Here is a 20,036-nt window from a genome sequence, read left to right on the forward strand (position 1 = left end):
TAGCTTACAGCTGCTTCCTGTCTATACTCAGCGTTTCTCTCTCCTTTGTTAGAGTTTGGAGTCCCAGTGCAGCCACCAAGACCCACTGACCCAAACTTGATTCCTAGTGCTCCATCGAAACCCGAGGTTACAGATGTCAGCAGAAATACAGTAACGTTGTCATGGCAACCTAATTTGAACTCAGGTGCAACACCAACCTCTTACATAATTGAGGCCTTCAGGTATGAAAGTCTCATGTGATCTTGTTGTACTTATGCTCATATATAATATGTTTTTTAAGAAGCACGTGCTAACCTGCTGTTGTGTGTGTTTTATCCTTAGCCATGCATCTGGTAGCAGCTGGCAAACTGTAGCTGAAAATGTGAAAACAGAGAGTTTTGCAGTTAAAGGGCTAAAACCTAATGCAATTTATCTGTTCCTTGTGAGGGCAGCTAATGCATATGGACTAAGTGACCCAAGCCAAATATCTGATCCAGTGAAAACTCAAGGTAAGCTTTTGATACTGAACATTGTAGGTGTTCACAGTGGCTGTCACAAGTTGACTGAGCAAAACCAGATGCAGGAATTCTGCTAGCTTTCATTTGTCTGTCTTGGCTATAATATATGCTAGATAGTAAAATACTATGTTTAAACTTGCATTTCCTTATAACATGGATTCTAGAAGCTGCTTAGACAGCATATTGCACTGCCTAAAGGAACCCTAGTATCTCTTATCCAAAGATGGTTACATCTTGCAGAATAGCTCTTGTTAGCAACAGAAGTAATCTCTGACTTTTTTTATTGTCACACAAATCCTCAAATTCCTTGGAAATGTTATTCTTATGTCCAGTGAATCAAATGAGGCTTAAGACTGAGGCAGAAAGAGCACATAATGTAATTTGGCTTCCGCTGCATTAGGAAACAGAGAAGTTTAAAATTTTAAGGAATTTGGCATCATGAGCCAGTAAAGAAGAGTTTTTGTCAATATATTAAAAGTATTGCAATAGTACTGCAATAGTACTGCAAAAGTGAAACGATAGGGAAGAGAGACAATGCTCACAGATAGCCAAGTGGAAGAAAAGGCCAGTTAATAGTGGATGAAGAAGTCATGCACTGACTCCAGCTGTGATTGAGGTCTAGATGCAGACCAAATAGAGCTATGTAAAATTTAAAATAATTTTGTGTTCATTGTAGAAAATAAATTATACTTATGATGGTGTACAGGGAATAATGCACTGCAGCTTTGCTGTGTGCATTTTTCCAGTGGAAATACATCGCTTCTTAGGAGGGTGAAAACTGGGCATATTCTTCTTGGCAGTAAAAATGATAGAGATCACTTTTTTTTCCCCTGCTTTTCCCTGCTTACTGGAGGAATTGACCCATTGGCATTTGAAGACTGCTTGTGTAGTATGTTTGTTTCTTTGTTTGCATAAGTAAGTACATGTTTGTTTTTGAAAGGAAGTTCCTTAAAGGAAACAAAGCATTTTCGTTTCCTGACTTCTCATTTTTCCTGAAGTTGGTCTGAAACCAAGTATTTCTCTTCTCCCATGGGAGATGAACAGTCTCACATTGCTGTCCTTTGTTATTACGCATTTCTTCCGGTGGGCGACAATTTCAGTGGATATATACACAGCAGAGCCACAGCCGCACGGAAAATAGGCGTTGCACAGGTTCCTTGGTCTGTTACCAAAGAGAGACTTAGTAACCTAATGTAATGATTTCTCTGTTCCTTGGAATAGGGCAACAAGTTTTATTATGCAGGCAGGCTGCAGTGTTCTGCATGAATCCATTTTTGATGCAGTGTGGTTTCATTACTGGAGATGAGGTGAGGTCTCAGGTCTGAATGTCCCAATGAACTAATCACTGTCCTGACTCTGATAGACGGTGACTGAAGCAGAGTATTCTGTTCAGTCACAGAACTGAATGGTTTATAGTGACATGGAAAAGCTTTGCTGTTCTCTGGGCATCTCATAGAGCTGAAGACTTGAGAATCACACAAAGACTGCGTGAAAATAAAAACCAATATATAACTTTTTTATAAATTGTAAGAAATGTAATAAAATGTCAAGTTCCTTAAAACAGTTCTACTCTTCTTCCAATACTGTTTCAGTTTTGTGTAAGTTGTGGTCTAGATAAATAAGTTCCAAAATTTCCAGTTCACTTTTGTCTAGATGGTGATATAATCTTGTCCTAAATACATGGTCAGGCCAGGAGCCTAACCTACCTTCATCTTTACGCTTTACCAACATTAACAACAACATGCTTTAGGTGTTCTCACTGACAGTGCCTGTCTTGGAAGCTTGGAGCCAAAATAAGGGAGCATACATATTGTTTTATAGCACAGATGTGCAAATGGCCGAGCCTATTAATAGTTTGATTCACATTGTTGATGACTCATCTTTTATGGCTAGCAAAGAGAGAACTAATTATTCCACTGAGTTTCCTGTTACATTCTAAGCTGGGTGATATTTAGGCAAATCTTCAAACAGAAGCTTCTCTCTTCAATGCTTTCAGACTTTGTGGGAAGGAAAATACTCTGATAAATGGACTGTTTGGTGGAACATACTGTCTGTGGATTCAGCAGTGACTCAGTGGTGGGGTTTTTGGTTTTGTTTTTCTGTTACTATTAGTGTTCCTTGCTAAGAATCCAGATTTGTCACCCACTAACTACACGCTAGCCATATTTTGCTTTTTCGGCTTCTTGTATATATGTTGAGGAAACGTATGATAAAAGTTAAAAAGTGGCATAGGCCTTGTATTTACAAATAGGAGCTACATTTTTGGAAAGAAAGTTGTCCTCATGCCTTGTCTTAATCCATTATTACTAGGTTTTTGTTATTATTTAGACAAGGCCAAAAGCTGGTAAACTGAGACTATGACCACCATCCAGAAATCATGCTTTGCATCTGTTGCACTTGCATTAGTGTCTTCTATATCAGCATCAACTGTGCTTTCCAAACCTCAGCTTTCAATATAGTGTACATGCCTACCGTGACTTATTACAGTACTTGTAGTTGTACATAAATATATATGCAATTTCTGTGTACTCTCTTATTGGCACTTCTTGTAAGCAGACAGGTATGGAACAGAACCCTTGAGGATTTCCTGATCTTGCATAGTCACTAGAGGAGCTCAGGCAGGGAAGCAAAGTTTACGTAATGCGTTACTTTGTATCTTGAATTAGATTAATCAGATTAATCGCTAATTAGAAATCAGTATAAGTGCTTGTAATGGATTTCTCAGTCTGTGATTTTAGCCATAGTCAGCATGGTATTTCCCTAAAATGAAGTGCTCGGAGACATATATGAAATGAATACAGAAACTATGTTACTCTGCTGTCCACAGTACCTGTCTATTTTAGACACCTTATTAGTGATTGTCTTATAAATTCTATATATTTCTGACAGTCATTCCATTTCAGTTAAATATGCTTTTCAAGGGCTTTGCATGCAGAAAATATGTTTCCATTGTACCGTTGTGTATTTTGAGAATAATTTGTCCCTTCATGCATATGAACAATTCTTTTACCTACAAGTTAGACCAAATATCAGAAGAGCTGGACAGCACTCAGCTCTGCTCTGCCTCCCATTTACAGAAGTCAGTTATCATCAGGAAACCTGCAGCCACATGACTCCTTTTTCTTTTCCTCAGTTGTTACATTTCTTTTGTAATTAGAAACAGTAAGTTTGCCCATGAATTTATCTGAAGATACAGCTTTTGCTTTTACCATTCTTTGCAGGTTTCCTGGACTCTGGGACTTTGCAAAGTAATAGAATGTTTTTTCCTCACAACAGCAAAAAATAAAGAGATACTGCTGTAGTCATTTACCAAAGACATCCCTGAGTGTGGTTTTTCTTTTTATGCAGCATTTCCCTCCTGTGTGTCTCTGTCGAAGAAAGTACAGTGCATTGATTCGATACTGCCTAGGCGTTGGTGATTTTCTTGGGAAAATACTACATGTAATTTTTTCTTACAGAATTGGGAAGTATTTCGGGTAAACTTTATTGGTGATAGCATCATATACTTTCTTATATATTCATCTGTATTTACATATACTTATTTTAACAATCTTAGATACTTGTGAGAATGGAACTTGTATTTACATGTATTTATTTTAACACTTGTATATACTTTTGAGAATGGAATCTTAAATTATTACAGATGTTCCACCAACAAGTCAAGGTGTGGATCACAAGCAGGTCCAAAGAGAACTGGGTGATGTGGTACTACATCTACACAACCCTACTATCCTTTCTTCCTCCTCAATTGAAGTTCATTGGACAGTAAGTAAAAATATGTATCACAGAGGTGCTAATGTATATTACTGAATTGTTCTGTTTGACTGCAGTGGAGTCACACTTTAAGAAGTTCTGTACTTTGTACATTTGCAGATGTTTGTCTCTGGAATGAGTGCTACTTGGGCTTTGCTTTCCACTTCATTAAATTTTGTTTCATTTCCACCATTTTATGTCTCCATAGAAAGTACTGCCTAAAATATGGTGAGAGTTTCAGAGCCCTCCTTTGGAAGCTAAAGGACTGATCAAAGCTTTCTTAAGTCAAAGCTTTTGCACTGCTTGCAGTAGGAAGTGTATCAGTCCCGTTAATGAGATAACATGGGCATTTGCCTGTCTGTCAGTCACCAGTGGAGAGGAATACTGCATAATTCTGTTTGAAAGTGTTACCTCCATCCTACATACATACTGAGAAACACACCTAAACCTGTATAGCCTCATCTGAACCTACCCTTTCCCATGATGCTGTGATGAGTACACACAGTACAGGGAGAAGAGACAAAAATGTCAAATGATTTTCAGTGGTTGTGGTGATGTTGCTCTAGTGGGAGGATACAGGAAGCTGGCTGCATAGGGGATATTAGCAGAGGAAATGAGGGAGTGAGGAAACAATACTGTAGGAGACCTGAAACAAAGGGAATGGGAACATAGGTGGAAAAAGACTCAAATAGGCTTAGAAGGCTGAAGCCTCAGAGAGAGAAAGGATTAGAAGTGGCTTACCATGGGAGACATTTGGCAATCAAGAGGTAGAAATGAAGAGAAAGAACAGCACAGGAAACAGCAAGTACCAAGCAATGAGATAAGAAAATGTAAGTCGAAGAAGAGCAGTTTTAAAACAGAATGCAGAATGGAATAAAAATGGGGGATAATTATATCAGATGTAGGAATAAATCCAAAAGGAGTGAGCTTGGAGATCTTTTTATGACTTCTGTCTGAACATGTCAATATATTGGCAGAGACAGTGTATGGGAGTACAGGGTGTAGCCCCTGCCATGCCATGGCAGAACACTTTGAATAAAAACAAAATATATTTTTACTTCGTAAAAGAGCCCTAACCCAATGGGGTCCTGGTCTATGACCAGGGCTCCTTGGTGCTGCAGAAGTACAAATAATATCTCCTGTGTTGCACAGTAATTACACTGTCACCTGTGGTACGACCACCTGCAGCAGTCAATCTCCTGTTTGAACTAATAGCATTAAAACATCTTTGAGGTTCCTAGCATGATTTTGTTTGACCTTTACTTACAGAACAACCTTTTCCAGACAGGCAGTTTTTGTCATTCTCTTGGGTGGCCTGTGGCTACTCTGCAGTTTCAAAAATGAGCATTACCTCAGTTTCAGCTAACACACACATTTTTTAATGTGATTATTAAAAATGAAACGTTGCTTTTTGGAGTGAAACTGCAAGCAGTATATGTAATATAAAGCAGTATATGTATATATAATGAGATTTTTAAAAATATGGAAAATCTGATGCACTTTTAAGAATGTTTTTGTTGTTGTTATTAGACTTTCTTACTCATCAGAAATTGAAACCGTTAGTTAAAAGATAGTGAATGCTCCACAGGAGATCACTTCTATAAGATAGCTTTCTGTTTCAGCTGTAGCCAAACACATTGAGTCTCACCCTTGTTTACATTAAGATCTCTTTCTCCATACATATGATATAAAATGACCATGGTCGAAAAAGCAATCAGGACCACCATGTGTCATTTTAGTTCATTTTTCCAAGTCTCATCTGTGTTACCGTACTGAGTTTTATGAGCCTCTTCAGAGCCCTCTCAAAACAGCCCTTTCCGTCTGACTGAGAAGCCTCCCACCAAGCGGGTGCACACGGAGGAGCCACTTGGGCCAACCTGCCCTGGGACAGAGCCCAGCCTAATCACAGTGATGGAGATAGAGCCAGCTGACTGCCCTCACAATTCCCTTTCTCCAGAAGGAAGCAGGCAGGAAGTGGTGCTCATTTCATGGGTTTGAGGAAGCTTCCACACCTCGGGAGAGCTGTCAGGCGGTCTCTTTGATCTCCTTATTCATCACCCTGAGTTGCAGAGCTGTAGATCCCCTGCCCTCACCCTCCTCCTTTCCCTCATGTGCCCCCCTCCCTACTGAGCAGGCTTGGGAGGGTAGAAGCCTGCTCTGTCCTGAGCTCCTCTGATGCTCTGTGGATGCAAAGGATGCCTATTTCACGGAGCTGGGTATATTGTGCAGCTCCGTTATCCCCCTTTAATGCCTTCATAAATCCACGGAAACCAGCACAGTTCTACCAACATCAAACAGATTAATGCGCTTGTGAATCAGGCCTGTAATTTGCTGTAATGCAAGGAGCCTTTATCTGCTTTGGCATTGTTGTTTATTTTGTGTAAAATGAACAGATAGTCCGAGGACCCTGCATAGTGTCACAAAGATCATTCCTGGTTCATATTTGTTGAAGTATGTGTTATGTATTCTGCTGTCTTGCCAGGTGGACCAGCAATCCCAATATATTCAAGGATATAAAATTCTGTACCGGCCTACACCAGCATCCTATGGAGAGTCAGAGTGGTTAATCTTTGAAGTGAGGACTCCAACCAAAAACAGCGTTATCATTCCTGAGCTGAGGAAAGGTGTAAACTACGAAATCAAGGCCCGCCCTTTTTTTAATGAGTTTCAGGGAGCAGATAGTGAAGTGAAATTTGCAAAGACCCTGGAAGAAGGCAAGTAGGATCCCAACTCTCTTCATCTTTCCTTTTTGAAGTAGTCATCTGGCCTGCTTTCCTCTGATACGTTCATTATTTGATTTTGTTTGAAGTGCACACTGTTTGAGAACAGCAATCTGCGGCAGCAGAGGCTGTGTTGGGCTGATCATTATGTGGATTGTTTGGTGACACAGAAGTAAATATTCAGAACCAGGCACGAGAGACAGAGAGAGAGGGATGTGCAAAAATCCTCTCTAACACACAATGGGAAATACGCTTTTTATCTTCACTGCAATGTGCTCTCCTCCCTGCTGAGTTCAGGGTCTGGTCACAAGTGACTTCTGTCAGGTTCAAGCACTTACTAATCACTATCTTGAGTAGATAGCAGACACCACAGAAATCATCAAAGCTCTGTAACTGAGGGAATGGAAGCCACATTTTTAGAAGGCTTTCATATCTGGATCAATCAGTAAGACAAAATGAAAAGATGACTGAGGGCAAGAGATATAGTGAACTAAATTAAGTATTTCCATCTCATACATGTGCTGAAAAGAGGAGGTTGATGAAGCTGTTCCTTTTGTTGCTGCTCTGGCATAATAAGCATATGAGATGGCCAGTGTCTCTGAATAGGGATTTCAGTGTCTCTGTTGGGAGGTGATACCCTTCCTTTTCTCTCTTCCCTCTCCAGTATAAATGCATAGCTCTGGCTTACTGCCATAGGTGACTGAGAGCTGTGCTTAACTGCATTCATCCTAAGTAGCCCGTTTTTAGAAAGATATTTAAAATGCAAAACATAAGTTTTTATTACAATTGTGTTAATATTAACACATTCTGTCCTGATTTTATTAAGTTTTGTATTACTCATTATTATTTACACACTAGAGGAATTGAGGTTTAGCATTCTATTGAAGTCAATTTGTAGACTTCATTTTTCAAAACTGTTCATCCTGGATGAGGTGATTTGAGACCAACGAGGAATTCAGTGCTCAGGACTTTGGCATTCAGGTAACGGGTATCTGGGTTTGAAGGGTCTGTTGACCAGTGTGACTTTGCCTGTCCTGCACAGCGAGACCGCAGCAAAACTCAGCAGCCTGGTTGCAGTTTCATGTTGCTTTCCTTGTGTATCATTTTAGCTCGTGGACAAGAATTGCCCTTAATGAAGGGTAAGGCATAAAAGAATGCATTTGCGTAGCCCAGAAACCAGCTTTTTCATAAAAAAGCTCACTGCTCCACAACGAACTTAACCATTCAATCCTTCTCTCCAAACAAACAGCTCCTAGTGCTCCACCACAGAGCGTTTCAGTGACTAAGAACGATGGGAATGGGACAGCAATTGTGGTCACCTGGCAGCCGCCCCCCGAGGACAACCAGAACGGGATGGTTCAGGAATACAAGGTACAGCGGGCACCCTGTGGTCCCCTGGCACAGGGGCTCTTGTCCAGGTGCTGACAGATGAGGCTGTTTGTGGGTGCTCGGCTCCATCTACTGGTTAGTCAGCGCAAAGGAGGTAGAAAATCCCTTTGATTCAAACTCCATATTTAGTAATTCTCTCTAGATGGTAGAAAGCAATTAAAACAGCCTCCATAAATCAAAGCTAGGGGTCAACACTTTTAATTAAAACAACTACCTTCTTACCTTCATTATAAATTGAGAAATGCGCACCCAAGTAGAGAGGGAACCATACCAGTTTGAGAACTGTTTTGTGACTCAAAGACATTGGCCAAGGTAATAAATATAAACAGGCTTAATGAGTTGAAAAGCTCAGGGATAATAATTAACAGTGTTAAGATCTGAGTAAATTATGTGTAACTGGGTAGTTAAAACAAATCGAAAACTTACTTGTAAAGAATGTGCTTGTATAATACTGTATGTATTTAGTGTATAGAAATTTTTCTTTCACACAAGCACAGCTCTCATTATGCCATTTAATTTTTAACAAATTGTAACTACATTTTCAAATGTTCATTATTTGATGTTTGTTTAGCAACATATACTGTATTTATTTTCAGTTCAAATTGTTTTGCGGTAATTTACATAGCAAAGTAAATGAAGCTTATTTTTCCTAAGCAAGCTACAGATATTTTAAATGTGGTTATCAAGTAAGCTTTATATCCACAGAGAGGCAGGATCTTTGGTTTCAGTCTCCTTCAAATGTGTATTATTGAGAAGGTTTTTTTCAAATGAGAATGGCTTGACTATTTTTTCAGGTTAAAACACTGTGCTATAGGCATACATGCCTAGCCATCAGAACTCATTCTGCTATTTTTTTTTTTCCTCAGGAGAAAAGGGAAAGGGAAGAGATCACTAAGCTCCATGGTCAATTTAGAATAATAAAACGCCTTTCAGAACCAGCTCAACTGGTTAAAAAATCAGTTTATGGCTTAGTTTTAGATATATAATACAAAGTTATTTTATTTAAAGGCAGACCTTGAGCTGAAGAGATGGAATTATTTCCATCAAGAAACTGCATCAGAGGAATATTAAGGTTGTAAGAACAAAACAATAAAAGTCAGGAAATTCACATTTCCAAGTGGATGTAATACCTAATATACCTCCTAGCATTTAGAGGTAATGGGCTACCAGGTGTAGGAGGAAGCATCTTGTAATGCTTGTGAAGCAGTAGATGGCACACTGGCACATTTTCCATCTACATTTGTTGTGTGGGTGCCATTATTTTCCTTTGTGATTTTCACCATGGACAGAAAAGAGACACAATGAATATGCATGTTGCTACTATTTAAGTTGCTATACGTAATTAACATTTTGTCTAAAAACTAAATGTATGCAGAACCAGTGATTTAAGATTAAGAACTTATAACAAGAAAAAAAACTCAAACAAATAGGAATATTTTAAAATTTTCTCTTTTTGTTTTTTTTTCCCCCTCATTTTTTTATCTCCTTTGTTTTCTCCCAGAAAAAAGGTACAAATATGCGGGGGAATTCTTTGTTTTCTCAGCAACTCAGATCTAATTACTTACTGTAATTAAAGGATAAAATAAATAGGAAGGAGGATACCATCTTAATTGAAGAAGTTTCAGTAGCACACACGAAAATGCAGAAATTCCCATCACAGGAGAAGGCATTCCCTCCTCTAGCATGAAGTTAGAAATTCTCTTGTTATACTGATTGTTTCTTCACTTATCTGTCTGTTATAATTTGAATTCCTCCTTTCTTCCTTACATTCTAAAAGTTTGTTTTCACTTGCCTATTTAGATATAAAATCAAATATCATATGGCAAAAACAACTTAGCATTCTTGTTTTTTTAATTTCTCCATGTATTTGAGTGCCTAAGAACAAAACATTTTATGAATTAGTAGCGCATAATTGCAAGTACATAATAAATTGTGTTATGGTTTGCACATACACCATTGTACAAGGTGTCAGTAACAATTTCTGTGAAAACAGGATAAGTAAAAATGTAGATGTAAATCTTTTGTTCCTCACTTTTTCAAGCTCTTATTTACATAAGAGCATTTTCATGGACTGTCCTGTAGCATTTAAGAGAAATATTACTAATACTACTTATAATTAAAATGCTACTACTGACTGAGACAGTTTCTATTTAGTATCAGAATATAAAAAGGAGATTGTATTCTCTTTGTGTCTTCTGACCTGCTCTGCAGCAGCAGTTATGTATATGCTGTGTTTGGATTAAATTTCAAAGTAGCTTAAAATACATTTCAGATCTACACAGTGTCCCACTAGCCTTCTTTCAATCCTTGGCATCCAGAGAAGGAAAAAGGGTCTTACAATGAAGGTAAAATAAAATTTCCAGTGTCCAGGCAGAAAGGGCTCTACAGAAAGGGCCCCAGCAGTTGTTCCATATCTGAAACTCTAGTTCACTCACCCTGCCACCTCCACAGCAGCAGAATTGCACAAGGGATTAAGAGCAACTATCTGGGTGCTAAGTCTTTTAGGAGTTCCGTATGTCAGAAGTTAAATCTTCCATCCCCTGTGCAATCGGCATAGTTTCAGAAATGCTGCTGTTCTCAGGAAAGTTTGCTTCTTTACAGATAAAGTCCTGAATTTAACTAATTTAATATCCCTGATAAATATTCATTGTAGAGCATATACATGTGTGGAAAAGGAAATCAACACAGCTTCATCGATTTTTTGGCCAATCTAGATTAGTGGCTACTTCACTTTTAATAGCAGTTGGGAGTTCAACTGTACTCTTAAAAGCATTTCCCACATCAATGCTTCAGGCCTAAAGAGATGAAAATATTCCACCATATTGTTTATTCCAGTCATTTATTATCACTGATCTAATTTATAAAGTGGTGAATTGAAGTTGTTGGACCTCTGTCCTGATCTTATCTGAAAACTGAGGTCAGATACCATGCTGTTGTCTCTCAACAGAAGATGGCATATTGCTCAATCCTTGCCTCTTGCTGCCATTCAAAAAAAAAAAAGTAACATTTGGATTCCAGTGTGACATCAATCCTCTTGTGACGTCATGTGATGAAAGACTTGCCCTTGCACTTGAGTGAAGAAAGCCTTCATCTTCCTGATGAAGAGAATTGTAAATTCATTTAACTGAATGCTCTTACCTTATCGGTTATGGGAATGATTCTGGGCTACCAGGCTTCCCTTATTTGTTCTGTTTTACTGATGCTTTTAGTTTTATTAGCACAAAGTCACTGGTTGAACTGTAAATTAATTACAATAAACCCATCAAATAATTCTAGTAGTTGGAGCTGCTCTTTGGAGCAAGAAGTGTCTTTTCAGTATCCGCACAGTGCCTAGGACAGAAATCCATGACTGCAGATGTTAGGGTAGTGATACATGCTAAATTTCTTTATCTAGCAGAAAGGAATGTGTCATCCTTCCTTCCACATATCCTTTGGTGTTGAATTTTGAACATTTGTACATACCATACACTTACTTCTCTGCAGGTTTGGTGTCTTGGCAATGAAAGTCGATACCATATAAACAAGACGGTAGACGGTTCCACCCTTTCTGTAGTCATCCCCTCCCTAGTTCCTGGTATTCGATACAGCGTGGAAGTGGCAGCAAGTACCGGGGCAGGACCTGGAGTGAAAAGTGATCCACAGTTTATCCAATTAGGTAAGCCTGCTAGTAATCCTACCTATTGGTTTCAGTGATTTTTGTTTGTTTGCTTTTGTCTTTTATGGCATCAGAAGTACTTTCAAGACAACTGAAACACAGATAGTGTTACTTGATCCCTAGAATAGCAGGATTTTGGCATTTCTGGTTTTAAACTTGCCTTAGAACTGCATAGTAAAGATGGGATTATAACAACACAGGTTTTGTTAATCTCCCGGTTCAGCAATGCTTTTTGCATATTGATTTTTCAAAGTGAATTTTCACACTTAAGATTGGTATAATAAAACATGTAGGGGAGTCTGAGTCACTAAGTTTTGGCTCACTTTAGTTTCGGGATCTAATTTGTCTCGATCAGATTTTATCTTTCTTTGTTGAAGCAAAAAAAACAAGGGCACACTAAAATTAGGCACAATCAGTATCAGCTATGTGTAGAAGCTAATAAATAACCTGAGTACAGGAAAAAGAGGTACACAACTGATATGCAATAATCTTGACTTCTAACTTTATTTAAACCAAACATCTCTCTGTCATAAATGCAAATCAGGGGCTTTGCTCCTGGATGTATCTGGGAGAAATGCATCTTTGCTGTTGGTTAGCTGAAGATTATTTAAAATACCTTTAGGTATAGTCATATGCTGCTTTACCAGTATGCCTGTGTCAATATACCTTATCATTACAGTAAATAATTGTGAAAGTAAGCTCAGTGTGTTGCTTTGGACTTTGTGTCCTATCTCTGTCTGTATCATTAGTAGATCTTCCTTGTTATTTCACTTTTTATATTTAAAAATCCATAGTACCTGCAGGTGAAAACAAGATTGAATGACTAATATATTCTCTGGAAAATTACATGTACATTTCCATGGCTATTAAGATGAAGGTCATCTTTAACTTATTTAACTTATACAGCCATATGATTCCCAGTTATATCAATAAGGGTTTGTGACAAAATTACATACAGCTTATATGACATTCCATTAATATGTGCAAAATCCCATAGTTATTTTTTGGATTGTTCTTTCTTACAGCCAGCTTCAATTCACAGTTTCCTACAGCCAGCTTTCCAGTCAATGCCAAGTTTGTTCTATATAGGTTAGATTTTGAAAATTTAAATTATTGAGGCATATGAGAGTAAAATAATGGGGTAACCTTGGTGTTTAAAGCCAAAGAACTTGTAAATACTTTTTTCCCTTTTTTTCTTGATAAGAAAATGCTAAATGAAGGTGAGTTTCATAATTGAACTTAATCACTGTAGTGTTTTGCTAAGTGAAAAAAGAAACAAATGAGACTCTCTCGTGGTAAGATTTTTACCTGCTTCTGGTTTCCTGCCCTTACTGACTCTCTGTTAGAAAGCATGAAGCAATCCCACATCTCAGAGGGTATTCAAATGTGCAAGCCTGGTAGAATCCATGTAATTCCTTGTGGCTGGATTCGGTATCATAGTCTGTACTCTTGCTTCTAATTAAGTGGCATAGCCAAATATACATATACTGTAGTAAAAATCCCATGCTTTGGTTGTTACATGGCAAAGACCTGGAGACGGGAGTCTTGTGGAGATCCACGCCGCTAAAAGCAGCACAAAGAAATACCTAGACAGTGCTGCAATCCTTTTGGCAACTGCAAGAGGCTGCTGAAAATTAGTACTTACATTTTAGGGGAGTACCCTTTAATAGCAAAGACCAACCTAAAATCATCAAGGCAGAAGAATGGCTGCAGTTCACCTAACTCTACCCTGTGATACAAGTTCTCTTACAGCCCCCGCAAGGAATCACATTCTTAGTTCTTGGATGTGCTCCCGGCACGGGGGTGGAGCAGACACTGCAGTTTTCTGGTAGCTCTTCTGAAGAAAGAAAATTAATTTGTTGATGTCATCAATTGGCACTTTTCACCAGCAATAAATTACATGGTTACAGAGAAAGGGAAGGGAGGCCAGAGAGGGGGAGGAAAGAGGACCAAGGATGCTACTTTTAGAAGGTTTGAAAGAGTCCTGACTATCTCAGTGTTTGACAATGAAAACTTCAAGTTTCGACATTTCTGTCACTGATCTCAGCGATTCTTTCAGGAAATCTTCTCCTGATATCTGAATTAGTACAGTCCTTCCTTTTTGTTTGTTTGGATTTTTTTGTTGTTGTTTTGTTTTTAAACTAAGAATTCTATGTGTGGAAACAGGATTTATTGTGTGATTTAGATATTCACTTAGGGTTTTTTTGTTTTGTTTTTGGGGATTTTTAAAGAACTTTTCATTAAAATCAAATGTCTATCATCTGTGTTTTCCATATGAAAAATGAAACTAAGTTGTTGCTGGTTCTGAAGCATCCAAAGAAGAGGGTTTTTTCCTCAGTGTAACCTACTGTCTTACACAGCAAACTCATATTTGAGTCTGCGTGCTGTGCTGGGTGCTCCTGGATTTGTGCCTGTGAGAAATGCCTGGGCAGAGTTTGAGCCAGGTGGGTGACAGGAGGAAGCTTCACCTGTCGGAGGTCGCCTTTCAGAACAAGAGGGGCAGACAGGAGAAATGGGATTCTCGGAGAGCTGAGGCGTGCGATCGCCTTCCCATGCATCAGCTGAGCTGTGATAACTGACCTTGTGCACACACTTAACCTGCTACAAAGACAGGTACAAATTGTGAGTTCCAAGCTCTTTCATTTTTCATCTCTCAGCTGATGTGAAGCAGCTCACTGAACTGTGGTACCCCAGGCTTCCCGTGCCACCTGGGACAAGCCAACAATATACTTGCTTGTTATTAATAAATCACCTTTCAGTGTTTAAAATCATGAGATCAACTGAAAAATCATGCGTCTTCTTAAAACACTCCCTTTGGGGCTTCTGAATTTTCCTCTGGGCTTTTGAATGACCTTTTAAAGCTTTCTGTGTGTTTCCAAGGGATCGAAAACCACTTGTTTGTTTGTTTTAAAAGTTGATATTTTACATAATGAAGGACCGCAAGAGCTTTGGTGTTAAGGGAAGAAATGGTATTTCATGAGAGGTAGCCACAGCTCACTACACTGTGCTTATAATACTGTGCCATGGAGAAAAAAAAAAAATGAAGAATTTTGGTAGAAGTTGTTTTCTTCTCACAGCATGTAACTTCAGGACATTGGTTACAAAAATGCTCTGTACAGAAAGATGAGGATTATCACAACAAATTAGTTTTTGCTGATCTCTAGCCTAACTTTTCTACAGTAATGGGATACAACCTGTTATAGCTCAGCACTGTTATCTGTGCTGGCTGGCAAACAAGTAGTGAAATTGGAACATATTGCAACATAGTTTCTCCAGGATACCAACTCTGAGAAGCTCCACAACTGCAGTTAATGTTACTCTTAAACTCATAATTTATATTAATATGTGATATGCGGTTATTTATTAAGAGACGTCTGCACATTTATAATAAATGTTGAGTGCGTTGTTCAACCAGTGGATGTCTCAAGTGTACAAAACACAGGAAAATCTCAGTGAATCTTTAGTATTTTAATTGCTTCATTTAGGAAATGTGATTTGTGAACTAGCTAGCATGCCTTCAGGGATTTCATTCTGTCAGCCCTTAAAGTACATCTACTGTGATCGTTGTAAGAGTTTTTTGTTGATATTTTTTGTCTTTTGGCCTTCAAATGACTTGAAGAAAGTAATCTTTTTTTCTTTTTCTTCCCCTTGCAGCAAGACCTTACAAACCAGTTCCGTGCTCTCTGCTCAAATTGTATATTAAAAGACTGAAACACAAAATTGATGTTTTTCCAGTTTTGGAAACATATATAACTGAAAGGAGACAAAACAGCATATTCCTAACCTAGTGATACCTTACCAAATAATTTTCATATTGCATCATGCACATATATTTGAGGAAACACTCAGATATTATGTTGCAGGTTGCAGGTGTTTGCAAGTTTTGAATTGCCAGAATTAGCAATGTCAACAAAACTTAGATCTTCCAACTTATTTTTTGTACATTTTGTATGTTAAATGAGCCAGGCATGTGGAAAAGTACCATTCCATAGATTGGAGATGTACAGGGCAAAGTTAGGGTTGCTTGCACACCTGTGAACCTGGAATTTCCTGTCCTTTTTTTGAGTCTTTGGCATCCCAACGTCAATTGTGTATTAATCTTTTAATATCTTAAACAATAGTTTTTACATCATTATTATTATACTTATGAATATTTAACATTAGAGAGTTAGACGTCCAAGTTCTTCTTGATGTGAATTCTAATGACTTGTCTTTGAAGTTTGAAACTTGGAGCTTGGAGACGGTCAGATCGGGTAGCCTGTGAGCAATAGCCATAGCAACATTATCTGTGATTAAAAAGAAAGCTCTTATTTTGGGGTAGAAGAAGGGATGAGTCACTGTGATAATATGCTGGTTTCAGGGAGTTGCAGGATCAGCCTGCTCCAACAACTCTGAGGCACTTTCAAGTACATTAAATGCTGCGGCTGCTGCTCTGGCAGTGAGATGCACTTTGCTGTATTATGTTTACGTTCACTTATTATTTTGGCACGTCTCCCCAAGGAGTGCAAGCAGGAACAAGAATGTTGATTATGAACCGTTTATATCCCAGTCAAAGCTTCCAGAAATTTCCTGAGGTGAAGAAAAAGTACTTTAATTAGTTCAAGAGCTTTTTTCATGACTGATCATTCAGGACTATAATGAAGAGGGAAGATGTCCTTCTCAAAGCAAGGCTTCCAAGATACTGTTCCTGGAAATTTTTAGTAATGAGGAGGTCACTAGATTTCATTCCCTTTGGCTTATATTTAGCTTACATTCTATTTTTGAATTATAAGAGGAGCGGGACATGGGTAAAATGTGGCCTCTTGAAAGCTCTTCCATCTTCTTTCCTATGATGCTGTTTATATGACTGTATATGAACATATACACATTTTTCTCTTCACCATGTGTGTAAATATATAGCAGCTAATTTAGTGTAAGGTCTCTAACAGTCCACTTATGTACAATTTGCCAGAAACCTAGTTTCTTAAAAGCAAATATATTATTTTACTGTTCTTATGCTTGCAGTGGCTAGCAAAATAATACCATGAAATGAACCTTAATCAAAGATTAGAACAATAAATGTTCGAAGCGACTCTTCACTATTTTGTAATCTTCAGACATGCATTGACTGAGCAATGCTAAATGTTTGTCTATATGAAAGTCCTATTCTTCTGTATGGTTTAATTGTTGATATATTCAAAAAACAGTCTTATCTGACTTTTGAGTTTGTGATTATTTGTTCCCCAAATTTATTTTTTTAAATATATATATTCCAAGGATCAGAGAAATAAATTTATTCAGGGCCATAAGTTCTCTGGAAATCTTCTGTTACGATGTCCAAGGTAGCATAGCTGTTTAAAAGTATAGAAATAGTAGACTTACTCATTTTGCAAAGAGACTGATGATGCAAGTTTTCATATCTTAATATGCCCTCAGCTGCAAAGATACAAAAGATGAGATAGGGAGTGACAGATTTAATTCACTGGTCACAGTATAGTTTATACGTTTAAGCCCATCTGGCCACTTGTATGGAACTTCACTTGGCTGTCTCCATAAAATCTGCAGCAACCCATCTTAACCTTGCCCAAATAGGCATGAAATCTATAAACCCGGCAGACACAAAGGGTGTATTAGTAAGAAAAGAATGAGTCTGTCTGGTGAACTTTCAGACTAGGCAGTGCACTTAGGATCACAGAAGATAAAGGAACCTGAAATATGAAATAAAATTTCCAATAAGGTAGCAGTCAAAGGCAGTGATGATACCTCGGCAAAATAGGTATTTGATCTCAATGTTGCAAAAACTGTAATCTGGAATCGTTCACTGGAAGAATCTGCTATTAATTTAACAATTTCCCATTCTAAAACGTATACTTTTCCAAAGGAGGTCTGTTATTCATATGATTTGTTGTGATTCCATTTCCTGTTTGTATTGCAGTTTCTTATATTTTATTTAGGGTTATTTTGGAATAATGCAAGATGTCATCATTAAAAAAAAGTAACAAAACACCTATTCACTCCTTAGTCTGTAGGTTAAGTAAATTAAGTAAATAGGTTTTCATTTCTTGCATAGTTTATATTAGTAGAATTAATAATAGCACCTTTCTCCATAAAACACTAATTTCATTCTGAATCTGATATCACTACCCATAGTAAAAAACAACTAACTCTTGGATTTACACAAGAATAAAAATAGGTATTTCAAAGACTGAGCTGTGGACTGTGTAAAGCAATATCCGCTCTGAGTAAAGGTTTCAAATTCTTACCCTCACCCTGTGCAGTAATCAAATTTCCAGTAAGCATTCACTGTAGTGGCAAAAAAAATAGGGAGGCAGTGTTTTGTCTTTGAGTTCCTTCATTTCAATTAGAAAGCATTGGTCACTGAGTGAATATTCTTACTTCTGTTCCTAGAAGGTTCTTGCAAAAGTTCAATACAGAAAGAGCAGAAGAGACTGATACTTGTAAGAATGCTTGCTCTATTAAAAAATATTTAAACTGTGTGGAAAAGTACGTGTTCTTTGTTTTGATGTGAGATACTTAAGGATAAACTGGTTTTGAAGAGGTCTGCTTGTTCAGTAATTATGACACTGCATGACTATTTTTGCCAATTCATAACTCCTGTTTTAGTTATCCTTTAGTATTTTCATCTACATCAAGAGGGCGGGATTGGTTATTTTGTACTTTTATCTCTTTATGTACTTTTAAATATTCATTCTTTTATTTTTTGAGGTCAAAGTGAGATACTGTGAAGAGTAAGTTAGACCATGTAATAAAAGTTTTAAGTCATCTGTCAGGAACTACTAAATTAAAACGTATCCCTCAATATCAGCCTCATGTGAACGTACTTCGAATTTGTAATTCTTCTGTGATTTTCAGTTCTGAAAGTGGGTGTTTGGGGAGCTGACTTCTACATGTTCTCAAAGCTCTAAGAACAGACTACCAATGTTTCATACTTGAGCTTTCTTCTACTTGCTGTGTTCTTTGATGACTTTCCAAACCTAGTGTTGCTTTGCTAAAGTAAAAACCTTGAAAAACTGGACTACGGTTACTTCAGTTCTTTTCATGCTTCCTTTTACAGTTGCTCATTCAAGTAAACTGGGTTTTTTGGGTGCCTTTTTTTCAGATTCTCATGGAAACCCTGTGTCTTCAGAAGATCAAGTCAGTTTAGCCCAGCAGATTTCTGATGTAGTGAAGCAGCCTGCCTTTATTGCGGGAATCGGTGCAGCCTGTTGGATTATCCTTATGGTCTTCAGCATCTGGTTATATCGCCACCGGAAGAAGCGAAATGGACTCACTAGTACTTACGCTGGTATCAGAAAAGGTGCCGTATTATATATTTTAGTCCACTGGCTGCTGAATGCTTGTTTACTGACTATTTACTTTATCATCAGTCTCTTGTTCTTCTAAGACTCGATGCAGGAATTATGAAATTACTTCAATACCTTCAGGAAATGTGGATCAGGAGCCAATGCAGAAAGCAGCAATATTTACATTACGTGTTAAACCTGGCTTTAAAGCATAAGCCCTTATCAAAACATGTAGACTAGATTTTCATAAAGATGCTCCTACAACTGAGAAATGTAAAGATGAATTTAAGGCTGGGAGCTTCCCATATGCCCTTGCTACCTGACACTGTGCCCTCTGAAAAGAAGCCAAGTGGACGGTAGTTCATTGTCCCTCCTGTGCGGTCCTTTGCCTGCTGCTAAGAGTACTAACAGTGGTGTAAAGAACAGTAACGCTTTTGGTGTGTGTACTTGAATTTCCTTGTGTTCCAGGGGGATGTGGTGAAGTGGCTGTTTGCGAAAGCACAACAGTCAATAATACTTTCCAAGACTCTCTCATAAATGCTGTGGTGAGACCCTTCCTTGGGACTGAATTCTGGCGCTATCTTGTATCTGCATTTGGTTAGAATGGTAGCAGTGGGACTAACTTGAAGCACTCTTCATTTTTATGTTATTAATACATTTTATATCAGCTTGTTGGTGGGCAAGCAATGCTTTACAGTATACTCTGTAAAAGACAAAACTAGAATCTCTACCTGGAAAA

At 38.0% G+C, this 20,036-nt stretch overlaps 1 protein-coding gene across 1 annotated transcript in view; it reads left to right on the top strand.

Moving 5' to 3' along the window:
* Window positions 1–20,036, top strand: part of ROBO1 (roundabout guidance receptor 1) — a 312,664-nt gene that overhangs the window by 256,363 nt on the left and 36,265 nt on the right. Inside the window, exons 11-17 of the mRNA XM_082054528.1 lie at window positions 53–221; window positions 322–488; window positions 4,141–4,262; window positions 6,733–6,964; window positions 8,220–8,341; window positions 11,843–12,014; window positions 19,114–19,311. Coding sequence (XP_081910654.1) covers window positions 53–221; window positions 322–488; window positions 4,141–4,262; window positions 6,733–6,964; window positions 8,220–8,341; window positions 11,843–12,014; window positions 19,114–19,311 — 1,182 coding nt within the window. The remainder of the gene's footprint in view (window positions 1–52; window positions 222–321; window positions 489–4,140; window positions 4,263–6,732; window positions 6,965–8,219; window positions 8,342–11,842; window positions 12,015–19,113; window positions 19,312–20,036) is intronic.

This window comes from Streptopelia decaocto, assembly GCF_964273445.1.
Source record: "Streptopelia decaocto genome assembly, chromosome: 1".
Classification (NCBI taxonomy): domain Eukaryota; kingdom Metazoa; phylum Chordata; class Aves; order Columbiformes; family Columbidae; genus Streptopelia; species Streptopelia decaocto.